Genomic DNA, 12,552 nt, shown 5'->3' with positions numbered 1-12,552 from the left:
CTCTTGCAGCACATGCTCTGATCATAGAAGTTATCCACTTATCCTCGTACCAAAACGTCACTTGAACGCATGCATAAAAGGAGGAGTTTTTGACAAACGAAACACCCCTCCCTCCATTTCTTAGTGAAGAACGAAAGAACAACCCCCCCTGTTTTCTCCTCTCCTTCTTCAACCCTCTGTTTTCATAGCACTTAGTAGTCTTATGTTGAAAGAGTGGGAGATGATCATGATCCCTTGAAGAAGCGACCATCCTGTGTAGCAAGGTGAGGAATTCTAGCTTTACTTTTGTTTTCATAGCACTTAGTCTTATGTTGCTTATGGGATGAAATTTGTTTGTGGAGTTAATGACACAGTGATTTATGAAAACTGTGGAGCTTATGCTCCATTTGTTTCGGCGTAAAATATTTTATGTCGTAAAATATTTTCAAATAAATTATTTTTTTATAAAAAATAATTTCATTGAAAATGTTTTTCAGCATTTAGTTCTTACGAAAATATCACCAACGACGAAAACCACCGGTGACAAGATTCTGTCACTGGTCGGCAAGATTCCTGCCACTTTCACTGGATTCCGGCTTCTGTTGTCGGAATCCGGCGATGGAGGCCGAAATCCAGTGGCAATAGCCAGATTCCAGCCAAACTGACCGGAATCTGGTACAGTACAATCGGATTCTAGCTGTACTAGTCAAATTCTGGCTAGTTTGGCCAGAATCTGGTCCGCTGAAATCTGGCGACGGTCCGAACGTCGTCGAATTCTGGCACAAATTGCCGAATTCTGGCACCGGTCAGATTTTGCCGAATTCTGGCACAAGGCAAATGGGAGGGAATTCCAAAAACTCAGAGAGAGAGAGAGAGAGAGAGAGAGAGAGAGAGAGAGAGAGAGAGAGAGAGAGAGAGAGAGAGAGAGTGCGGAAGGGAAGGGAGAGAGAGGCAGAGATTTGAGCAAAGGCCATTTGGGAGGAGATGTGTGTGGTGCCACAGGAAAGTCTCTCAACTGCTATCGCTTTAATGGGAAGTGAGCAGTAGAATTTTGCAAAGAAGATTGACCTTACATATTTTGGATTGGGGAACGTGACACGTACACCCTACATATGCACGATAGGGCGTGGCATTGGTACGAGCGATCCAAGTTTTTTGGGAAGAGAAATGAGAATATAGATATGATGACCATTTGATATAATAGTAATTTTAAAAGTCACGTCACGTCTCTAAAATTAAAGAATACATGAATTATCTTATAACGTTACTTTTATCATTTTATTTTCCATTCATCCTACGAGTTTCAAGTGCCGTGGTTCAATGCATAAATTGCTAAGTACAATAACACGATGGACATTAAATTGGCCAAGTATCGCATGAAATTAGATTTCGAAAAGAGTAAATATCATGCCCAATAAAAGAACTTTCAGATTGCATTTGCTTATTGTTTGATTTTAGGTGTTTTTTTCTTATTGTTGTGTGGTGGTAGTCTGAGATGAATATGTTAATGCACTATTGGAATGATGATATTGCCGTGAAGGTGTAATGTGAAGTTAGCGAATCGTGATGTTAATGAGGCCTATGAGACTATTTTTGTAATGTCAATTTGTTTAGAACTTCTCTTGTACTTACAACTTGCAATTAATGTATTTTTTAGTTTATTTCATTTTGTTGTACTAGCATTGCTGTAATGTCATGTATATGGTTAATGTGGAAGACTATAACGACCCACCCCCAATGACACAATATTGTCCACTTTTGGCTCCTCAAACCAGACTTCCCAGGAGGTCACCCATCCTGGGATTGCTCTCACAGAAGTACGTTTAACTGCGGAGTTCTGATAGGTTCATGGCCATCACAGCCTTAAAACGCGTTGTGTCATAAATGGTGTATTTATACATATAAGCACATCCTCATTCCCAGGCGATGTGGGACGCCACAATCACCCCCTCTTTGGACCCAGCATCCCCGCTAGCGTTCCTCATTGGTTTGTGCACGCTCCCACCATCTCAGGCTGGGCAATGGCTCTGATACCAATTGTAACGACCCACCCCAATGACACAATATTGTCCGCTTTTGGCTCCCCAAACCAGACTTTTCAGGAGATCACCCATCTTGGGATTGCTCTCGCAGAAGCACGTTTAACTGCGGAGTTCTGATAGGTTCATGGCTATCACGGCTTTAAAACGCGTTGTATCATAAAGAGTGTATTTATACATATAAGCACATTCTCATTTCCAGGCGATGTGGGCTGCCACAAAGACATTCAATTATCAAGGTCATTTGGATCCATTTTGTCAAGGTCATGTATGCGTGAATGTGGAAGCCATTCAACGATCAAGGTCATGTATGTGCTTTCCCCACTCAAGTATCAATGATAACAATCCAAAATTTAGAATAATTTAACTCGAATTCAACTCGACTTTGAAGCATGACTAATCCGAATTCCAACGCAAGATTTGAATTCCAAAGGGTCAAAGGTCCATCAAGTTGGTTGCATCAAGGTGGTCATAAGGCTTACAATATTTATTTATATTAAACAATAATTATTTCGATCATTATTTTACACTAATTTTCATAACTACAATTATTGGTCCACACAAATTTTCATACCTCCAATCATTTTTTACTATGGTTTTCTAAGGGAAAAAAAAAATACCCTCATACAACAATCGGCCAAACATTATTTTAGAATTTTACATACATTATTTTAAACTCCCAAACATATATTTCAAGTATAATATATACCTTATAAATCATCTAAACATCTTTTTCAAATTAATTTTTTATCGGTATTCGCATAGTAAATTATAATAGAATTTATATTTGAAAAAATTGAACACCCAAACGTACCATAAGGTCTGACTATGCATATTTTAACTACCAAAGTACTTTAAATAAAAATCAAAGTCTAATGCAATCTTCTTGTTGTAGCATCTGAGGTAGGCTAAGGAGTTGATGTCTCATCATGCAACATTGGCCCAACACTTGGTGTGTGTCACAAGTTTATCAACAATATAATGCAGTTATCTATATTGGTAAGACAAAACAAGGTTGTCAAAATAGCAAGAGGGATTAGAAGTAGCTCACCTCATTATGTCTTCTAATCATACCAGCTCATATGTAGTTTAATGTATTTCTCTTCTTATGAGGGCATGTTCTAGTGTTGTGCCCAAATCTATTGCATCTGGAATAGCTCATTCCAACCCTACTTTAATCATATAAGGATTCTTAGGCTCATCTAATCCTCTTATCCTTACTTTTTTAGGCCTCCCAAGTGTTATTTTGTCATTGATGGGTTAAACTTGTCATAATTTGTCTTTATCCATTGTCCTCGCTAGGCATGGGACAAACAAGGAGATTTATTCTTTTTTATACATCTCCACAGTATACCAATAATTTACATAGTCCTCGGGCTTTCCATTGTCATACAATTTCACAAAAAAATTCATGGGCACATGGGATATATGTCTATTCTCATTGTCTGCAACCACAAGTTTTTCTGTTCAAATTCGATACATATTGCTTTCGCTTACATTCCACTTCGAACAACCCAGCTCCGACACAGGTGCTAAGACAATGAATGCTTCCTCACCCATTTTCTCCAATTTCTAAACTATCTTTGGACGAAGTCTACGAGTCATGATTCTTATGCCATCCCTCTTCATTTGATATCTACTCATAATCTTCTTTCTTACGGTTTATAGCATTGGCAATGTTGACTTGTCACGAGCATTTAAAATGTACGAGTTGAAACATTCGCAAATGTTGTGTATAAGTAGATCACACTTTGAAGGTGTGTTGAACCAAGCCTTGGACCACGTATTTAGGTTAATCTTGGCTAAATAATTTATTGGCATGTAAAAAACACGTGTTTTTTTAATAACACTTGTTTCTCTTTTTTTTTTTTTTTTTTTTTTTTTTCTCTCTCTCTCTCTCTCTATATATATATATATTAAATAAATAACCACTGCTTCCACACTTCGATTTCCACTCCTTCCAACTCTTATATCCTGCACATAACAATCCCATTCCGCTCCCATGCAATTTGCTACAACAAGTTTATAACTTCAGCACCTCTTCTTCTTCTTCTTCAATCTTTGGTGCCTGACCTTGAAAACCCCTGGCTCAAATGGCTTCTTTCTCTGTTGGGATGCACCTCCCCCCAACCCACGATTTCAAGAATCGCTCACTTCTCTCTTTATCTCTTCCTAGCGTTCTCCTTCAGGCCCAGCCCTCACTCCCTTGCTTTGGCTCGTCTTTGTGTAGAACCAGGGGTACAAGGTTGCTGGGCAATGGGGTTCTTGCTAGAGCTGAAGACAAGGCCAGGGGTTCAACATCTTCTTCTTCTTCTTCGTTTGAGGAGCAGCAGGCTCAACCAAATTCTGAGAAGCAACTAGAGGTTTATTCTTTCTCATCCTTACGTACCAAATTTCATTTTTTTAGAGTTCCCATTTGGTGGTTTTGCTAGATTATGAATTTGGATGAGTGATTTTGGTGAAAAGTTTGGTGGAATTGAAGTTGATAGAATTGGGGAAAGTGATGGAAGTTTGAATTTTTCGAATAATTTTTTTTTTCACATTTTACTTCTTTTATTATTGAATTTTTTGGTTAAAACCCTTGATGGTGGGATTTAAATTTCATATTAGGTACTAGCATCTGCAATTTTTTCATTTGGGCAACTTAATATCATCATGGAAATGAGGTTTCGTTTTGCTTCAGCTAAAGATGTGTTGCTTACAAAAATAGCCCACTAGTGCTGTTGGGAAGATTTAAGAAAAGAAATAAAATCTTGAAACTATATGGGAAGATTTCTATTTAATGTGTTTTTGGCTATTGTTATCATTAATGTGGAGTTTGTATCTTTTCTGCTAATAGTTCCAGTTACATATTGACCCATTAGCATGTCACCAGGAGCTGATACCAGACTCTGGGTCATGTGATCCTTTATGTTCAGTGGACGAGACGAGTTCACATGATTTTGAAGCCACTTATCAACCCAAGACTGATTTACTGAAAGCTCTTGCAATATTAGCAGCAGCTGCAATGGGTACAGTGGCAATTAACCATTCATGGGTTGCTGCCAATCAGGTCCTTTTTTGTCTTGTTGGCTGATCCTTTTTGTTTTATGGGTTTCCCATGATAATTACATGCCTTATAAGGAAAAAAGTGGTATAATGGAGCTTGAGTTGTAACCTTGGCTAATTTGATCAAATTTTTTTGTGAAATAGGATGTTGCTATGGCATTGCTATTTGGAATAGGATATGCAGGCATCATTTTTGAAGAATCTCTAGCCTTCAATAAAAGTGGAGTCGGATTGCTGATGGCTGTCAGCTTATGGGTAGTGCGTAGCATTGGGGTAAGATTCTTTCTTGCTTCTTGAAATTTCCAACAACAGATTATCCAGCCAAACCCTGTATATGATTCCTTCTCCTGTGATGTGAGTTTTGCTGGTAATGAAGGCTTCGTATATCCAAATAAGCATTAGTATGGGCTTGAGTCGCTTGACTGTAGTTGATACATCATTTTCTAAGTTCTGATGATTTCTTGGGCATAGTAATGTAAAATTTTAGAACATAATGACATTTATGGGCATTTTTTATTTTCTGGATTTTCTAATTTTCAGCATATAATTTATAGTGTCCATGAAGAGCTTTTATTTGGTGTCATCATTGACGAGTTTCTTACTTTGTTTGATATCGGGACTACTAAATCAAAGTTGCTTTGGACGACCAATTCTCATATGAGACGTTGATAAAACGTATTGCTGCATAGGTCAGAAATCAGATCAAACTTTTGAAAGATATTGTTAATCTTAGCTTTAGATAAGCGGAATGATTTTGTTTCTGTTTTGTTTCTATAGCTAACATTTTGATGTAGCAGAATGCTGGGAGCGTTGTTCTTTAGAGTGTTTAAAGGTTTTTTTTTTTTTTTCTTCTCTCTATAGTTTATACTCTGATGCTCCTAAAGACATTTTAGAAATTTTATATGTAATAAAGGTCAAGTTTGTACCCCAATTTCAGAGGGAGGGCTGGGTATCAGGAACTTGGTGATGTTCAACCGCGCTCTGTTAGGTAAATGGTTGTGGCAGCTTGGGATTGAGAGAGATGCTTGGTGGAGAGTTGCAGTGGACTCCAAGTTTGGCAGTTTGTGGGGTGGGTGGTGCTCCCTTGAGCCTGTAGGTGCATTTGGAGTGGGGTTGTGGAAGAACATTAGGAAAGGGTGGGAGCTTTCTCTGGTTTTGTTAGATTTGAGGTGGGGGATGGGGTTAGAACAAAATTTTGGCATGATTTGTGGTGTGGGGATACGGTTCTGAAGGAAGCGTTTCCCGTTCTCTTTGGTATTGCTAGTGCAAAGGATGCCTCAGTTGTGGATAATATGGAGATTTTAGACGGTTCTACTCAGTGGAACGTGAACTTTGTTCGATAGGCGTATGATTGGGAAGTGGATGTCTTTACTTCCTTCTTCCAGGTGTTGCATTCAGCCATTGTGAGTAGAGGTCATCCAGATAGGCTTTGATGGGTCTCTTCCAAGAAAGGCCTGTTCAAGGTCTCATTCTTTAGCTCCTTGGCTTGCTCTGAAGGTAGTTGCTACCCTTGGAGGAGTGTGGCAGATTCAGGCTCTTTTAAGGGCAGCTTTTTTTTGCGTGATTGGCTACCCTAGGCAAGATCCTTACAGTGGATAATTTCAAGACAAGGCATGTTATCATAGTGGACAGATGCTGCTTGTGCAAAAGAAATGGGGAATCAGTGGACCACCTTCTTCTTCACTGCGATATGGCTTTCGCTTTGTGGAATTATCTCTGTACTTGATTTGGTATGTCTTGGGTTATGCCTAGAAGAGTTATCAACTTGTTTGCCTGTCGGTGAAATTCTGGAAGGCAGATAAGTGCTGCGATTTGGAAAATGTTGCCAATCTGCATTTTTTGGTGTGTTTGAAATGCAAGAAATTTTAGGTGTTTCAAGGATTTGGAGAGTTTCATGAATGATATTTTAGCTTCGTTCTTCATACTCTATATCCTTGAACGATGGTTTTTTTGTCTCCATTGTCGCTTAGTTTTGTCGATTTCCTTGTTCGTTTTTCTCTTCCTAGTTAGGTGTTTCCTTTTGTGTACTTCCGGTGTACTTGAAGCGCCTTACACTTTCAATAAGATTAGATTTACTTATTAAAAAAAAAGTGGTCAGTTAAAGGCTCCCTTGAAGTAGAGTACTTATTTCTTCACTCAACTGGAATACCAGAACTGCTCTTGCCAGTCAAATTTTAATCAGTTAAAGAATACTTCTACAACAATTCTACTTTACGTAACCTAATTAAGGAAAAGTTTTTGTTCAGACCATCCTTGCTGGCTGGATTAACTGGCTGGGCACTATGCCAGCTCTATCTCTTCTCGTTTGTATAGTTACTCTGTATATCAAGACCATCTCATATATGTTCCATTCATAGATATGTACGGGGACCAACTTTTAGTATGATTGTTCATCTGTAGATGGAATTACGGATTATACCAAAAGGATTTTTCCAATAAGGAAGCCCCACTCTTAAGTTGTCATCATAAATTCTTAAGTGTATATTTAATGTTACCACTAATGAGTTAAGTGCAAGTTGCTTTCATTATCCTTTGATGCAATACTCCATTGTCTTAATGCCTCTTACAAATGGCTATATCTGTTAAATCAATTTTGGTTGAAGCTTTTTCTAATTTTTTTCAATCTTAATTAATTTGGTATCCTTTGGTTGTTTGACTTGTTTAGGCTCCTTCAACTGACATAGCTGTTTCAGAGCTAACACATGCATCTGCAGAAGTCAGTGAAGTAGTGTTTTTCTTGCTTGGTGCAATGACCATTGTAGAGATAGTTGATGCTCATCAAGGTTTTAAGCTGGTTACTGACAACATAACCACTCGAAAGCCACGAACGCTCCTTTGGGTGGTGAGTGCTCTATTTTTGCCATTATGGCCATATTGACTTCTGTGGGAGGTTTAATATATCAAATTTATTCTTGAAATTTAAATTAACATTTTTTTGCCTATGGTCCAAAGTTTTAACAACTCATCACTCATGGATTAGTATTCTGTGTGTGGGCATTAACAAAAGCCTGGAAACTACAAGCAGAAAGGATAGATTGATAAAAACCTTAGACAAACAAAAATTATTATCTGTTCACTGTAGTCCAAACTCCAGTTTCTGTTGCATGTCAATCTAAGAGACTTGGATTAGTAGTCATAGAGAGCATTGTTTTGGGCAGCTTGGCCATATTCCTGCCCAAAAATTTCTTGTCAGCAGTGTTGGTGATGCTGAAATGTCTATCCAGTTGATTCATCAATATGGTACCACTATTCTCCTCTTGAACTTAAATATAATACAGCAATTATGCAGTCAATCAGCTATTGTATTAATGATTTTTGGTCCCTCTTTCAGTAAGAAATTCTAAAATTTTAGAGTTTCTGTAGAAATTAGTTATTACTTGTTTCATTCCAGCTATGATTTTCGCTGCAGGCAACCTTAGAGATTTATTTTGATTCTAAGTCATTTGTAGTTTGAGTTTGCTCTATCAGCCTTACCTTATATATTATATTCCTTATCGATTAATGACGCTCATACTCATGAAAATTGCAGGTGGGTTTTGTGACTTTTTTCCTTAGTTCAGTCCTAGACAACCTTACGTCTACTATTGTCATGGTTTCATTATTACGGAAACTAGTACCTCAGTCAGAATTCCGCAAGTATGTGCTGACTATTATTCAATTTTATCTCATAGGATATCAAACCTTCACGAGTTTTTTTATGTTATTAGTCTCTTATTATGTCTTAAATTTCTCCAGTCTATTCAAACAAAAATATTCACTACAAGTTTACAAGTCTCTGTTCTTCTGTACTACGTATATATCAACATTTATTTTGCCCCATAAAGTGATACAAAATTAAGGTGTTAAGTTGACGGCTATAGTTAGTTGAAATGTAGTGAATCTTAATGATTTTCTTGGGAATGCCTTTTGGAATTTATGTTAATAGTAGATCTTTTATACCCACCACATCTCCAAGGAGGACAAATTTTATTGTTTGTGTATCTCCCTTGTAGTATTGGAGAGCATGGGAGTGTGAACCCGGGATATTTAGCTTTGATACAATATTAAGAAACTAGTTACTTTAAAAGCTTAAACTGATAGAAAATAGTCTCATTTTATTAAAAAAGTGAACGGGCACAACCCAAGTACATAGGAAATGTACAGGAAAAACACCTAACTAGAAAAAGAAAAAAGATAATGTAAATTAAGAAAACTAGTGATCATCAAGCATGTGGAGTCCGCTGTCACCATTGATGAGGAAGATAAGATCCCCTTCTTGATCTTTACCTCCTAGGGTTTCTCTGATCCTCTAAATATAGGATTTAAGATTTGATCACTGCATTAACCGTGTGTTTACATTCTCTTAGAACAACCATGATATCAAATTTTGATTTCTATCAGGAATGCAAATCTTCAGAGTAATTAATTTTGTACATAAGAGTCCTGAATCCATCTTTACTAGAATATTTTAAGAGGACATTGTTGTTGTGCGGACAAGGACACAAATTTCCTACAAACTGGTTTGTAAGAAACTTATACAAACCAGCTTTTAAAAGCAATGTGTCCTTTAAGCTATTAAAAAAGCATATGAGAAACATATGCAATTAAAAAACGTGTTTCTCGCGTCCAATGAACACGTCACTATTAGAAGTTGGTTTGTAAAAAATTTCATACAAACTAGTTTGTAGGAAATTTTTTCCCGGTAAATAATGATATCATAATATACTTGTGTGTTTCTCAAACTCCTCTATCTATTGAGGTGTCCAAATAGATTCACTGTAATGGCTTTAAGGAGTTCACTGTTGCATTGAGACTGGCTGCCCGCTTGCTATCTTATCTGTACTAGAAAACTATCAATCAAGTTCCTGCTTATTTTTTTTAGTTATTTGACGTCATTGGTAATCTTCATTTTCTGATTTGGATTTTATCCACAGGTTTCTAGGAGCTGTTGTTGTGATAGCAGCAAATGCAGGTGGTGCATGGACTCCTATTGGTGATGTTACCACTACCATGCTGTGGATACATGGTCAGATATCCACTTTGCCGACAATGAAGGTTTTTAACATCATCCTCAAAAACTGATCCCATAGATAGAATATGCTTGTATTCTTATTTTGCATTGTCCAAATATCTGTTTGGTGGGTATTAATGGATGATGCATGTTTATTCTCACCAAGGTATTCGTTGTATTGTCTTGTAATATATTTCATGCTGCTTTTGCATGTTCAATTTGTGCAAATAGATAAAGTGAAGTTGAGTAGTCCAATAGGTCCAACCAAAACATCTGGATAAGCTGGGTTGCCTTCCCCTAAAAAAAACTTGTAATTTTATGACCTGACTGCAGTTCTAGGTGTTTGGTTAACCGACCCGGATATGTGCATTTTTGTGTGTTCTAATTAGGTAAAATAGATTATTGAGGTTTGCAGGATTTAAATGGCTAATGTAATTAATGCATACTTCCTCTCTCTTTCTCTGCCTTATATGTGTGTGATAAAGAGAGCTTAGCAGGATCCTGCCATGAACTTGTCCAAATTGATCTATGTTGCAAAAATTGGAGTGTTTAAATGCTGAATAACTTCCATTTAACTGTGGTGGCCATCTGGGTGGTGAAAAATACTTTTATGTTGAAACTTAAGATTTCAGGAACTCATGCAGTTGATATTTCTCACAATTTGTAAAAAAATAAATTTATTGATGACGATTTTAAAATAGGCCTCAAAGTTGAGCTTCAATCACGTTAGTTTGTGATAAGAAAAGCTGATAAAGCATATGGTCGAAGTTTACATCTCGCTAGCTGGGGCTCATTTAATGCCAGGTCCTTAAATTGCTTGAAATTTGCTTGCCTGTTCAATGACAGTGACTAGGCAGTTTTTAGTTACAAGAGCACTATTCTGATTAAATGAAGAGTTCTCATAATCGCAGTTTCTCTTCTTACAGAGCCTATTCATACCTTCAGCCGTTTCTCTGACTGTCCCGCTGGCACTTATGTCCCTGACTAGGTATTCTTATTGCATTGTCAAAGCAAAGCCAGGGGATTTGAGTTTTGGAAGGTTAGATTTAAATTATTGGGTTGTGGATGAAATGATATGAGTTTCTCTTTTTCTATCCAGTGAAGTTAGTGGGAAGGGACAGGACTCTCCGAATGTTTTGGCATCTGAACAGATGGCTCCTCGAGGACAGCTTGTTTTCTCAGTAGGTGTTGGAGCTTTGCTTTTTGTTCCAGTGTTTAAGGCCCTAACCGGTTTGCCTCCCTATATGGGTATCCTGCTTGGACTTGGAGTTCTATGGCTTCTGACTGATGCTATCCACTATGGGGAATCTGAAAGGCAAAAGTTGAAAGTACCACAAGCTTTATCACGGATTGACACTCAAGGAGCTCTTTTCTTTCTTGGAATCCTTTTGTCTGTTAGCAGGTGAATAAGGAATACTGTTTGAACTTCTGTGTGCGTTTCAAGTATTGGCTTTTGTGCTGCATAATAAACTATTAAATTGTAGCTGTATTTCTCTCAAACTATTTCTGAAAGATACCATCAAGATGCTCATGATAAACATATATATTGAATACTTAGTGTGAGTGTGTGTGTATATAATGTACACGCACATGGTAGGTACATCCTGAAGTTATTACTTCTGCATTGTAACAAGTTTGATTTTTTGTTCTAGCCTTGAGGCCGCAGGGATTCTTCGGGAATTGGCGAATTATCTTGATGCTCATATTTCTAGTAGTGAAGTGATTGCTAGTGCAGTAGGAGTCGTATCAGCAATTATAGACAATGTTCCACTGGTTGCAGCAACAATGGGAATGTATGATCTGACCTCTTTTCCCCAAGATTCAGAGTTTTGGCAGTTGATTGCATACTGTGCTGGCACTGGTGGATCCATGCTAGTTATTGGCTCGGCAGCTGGAGTTGCATTTATGGGGATGGAGAAGGTGGACTTCTTTTGGTACTTCCGGAAGGTATGTACTTGTACTGCTGTTTAATGACATTCTTTTTCAACCAAAATTTATTTTCTTTCTTATAAAAGAAGTCATTCTCCTTTGTACAGGTGAGTGGTTTTGCTTTTGCAGGTTATGTTGCTGGTATTTCTGTTTACCTAGCATTACATAACCTCCCCATCTCCCTACCCACAACTGTAGCTCAGGTTCCTTTCCTTTCCGGTTTGTAAATCATAGAGAGCTTTGGCTAGGATGTCTCCCTGGCTTCAAACAAGGCAGTCAAATGTGGCAATATGCATGCATTATTCTAGTTAAGATAGTGAATGGCAATCGAGCACGTTTGGAAACATGGACATGATTCTTTTGAGATATAGAAAGTCAAATGAAGAAAAGTTGAATAAAGATTTTGACAATGTGATGAGTTAAGATTTTATGGATCTCAGGCTGATAGATAGTCCACTTTCTGATGAGTTAAAAAGATTCACTTTCTGATGACTTAAATGAGAAATGTAATAATGCTGATAGATAGTCCATTATTTGAAACGCCGCATATAATTATTTGGTTGATTC

The 12,552-nt window shown here is 37.5% G+C and overlaps 1 protein-coding gene across 1 annotated transcript; it reads left to right on the top strand.

Annotated features, from left to right (window-relative positions):
* Positions 1-3,962: 3,962 nt before the first annotated feature.
* Positions 3,963-12,413, top strand: LOC133880962 (sodium/proton antiporter 1). The gene is made up of 10 exons (XM_062319933.1): positions 3,963-4,381; positions 4,894-5,070; positions 5,211-5,339; positions 7,732-7,908; positions 8,596-8,702; positions 9,980-10,100; positions 10,983-11,044; positions 11,156-11,458; positions 11,709-12,003; positions 12,093-12,413. The coding sequence occupies exons 1-10, from the start codon at positions 4,112-4,114 to the stop codon at positions 12,210-12,212; spliced, it is 1,761 nt and encodes a 586-aa protein (XP_062175917.1). The 5' UTR covers positions 3,963-4,111; the 3' UTR covers positions 12,213-12,413.
* Positions 12,414-12,552: the final 139 nt, after the last annotated feature.

Source organism: Alnus glutinosa, chromosome 11 (assembly GCF_958979055.1).
Source record: "Alnus glutinosa chromosome 11, dhAlnGlut1.1, whole genome shotgun sequence".
NCBI lineage: Eukaryota > Viridiplantae > Streptophyta > Magnoliopsida > Fagales > Betulaceae > Alnus > Alnus glutinosa.
The sequence above is the reverse complement of the archived record's forward strand: the minus strand, read 5'-3'. Positions and strand labels throughout refer to the sequence as shown.

Bases quoted from the DNA above. Each gene is read 5' to 3' on its own strand.
- LOC133880962 (XM_062319933.1), top strand. From the start codon at position 4,112: ATGGCTTCTTTCTCTGTTGGGATGCACCTCCCCCCAACCCACGATTTC. The intron at 5,340-7,731 runs GTAAGATTCTTT...TGACTTGTTTAG, and splicing joins GGGTAGTGCGTAGCATTGGG to GCTCCTTCAACTGACATAGC. The intron at 11,459-11,708 runs GTGAATAAGGAA...TTTTTGTTCTAG, and splicing joins ATCCTTTTGTCTGTTAGCAG to CCTTGAGGCCGCAGGGATTC.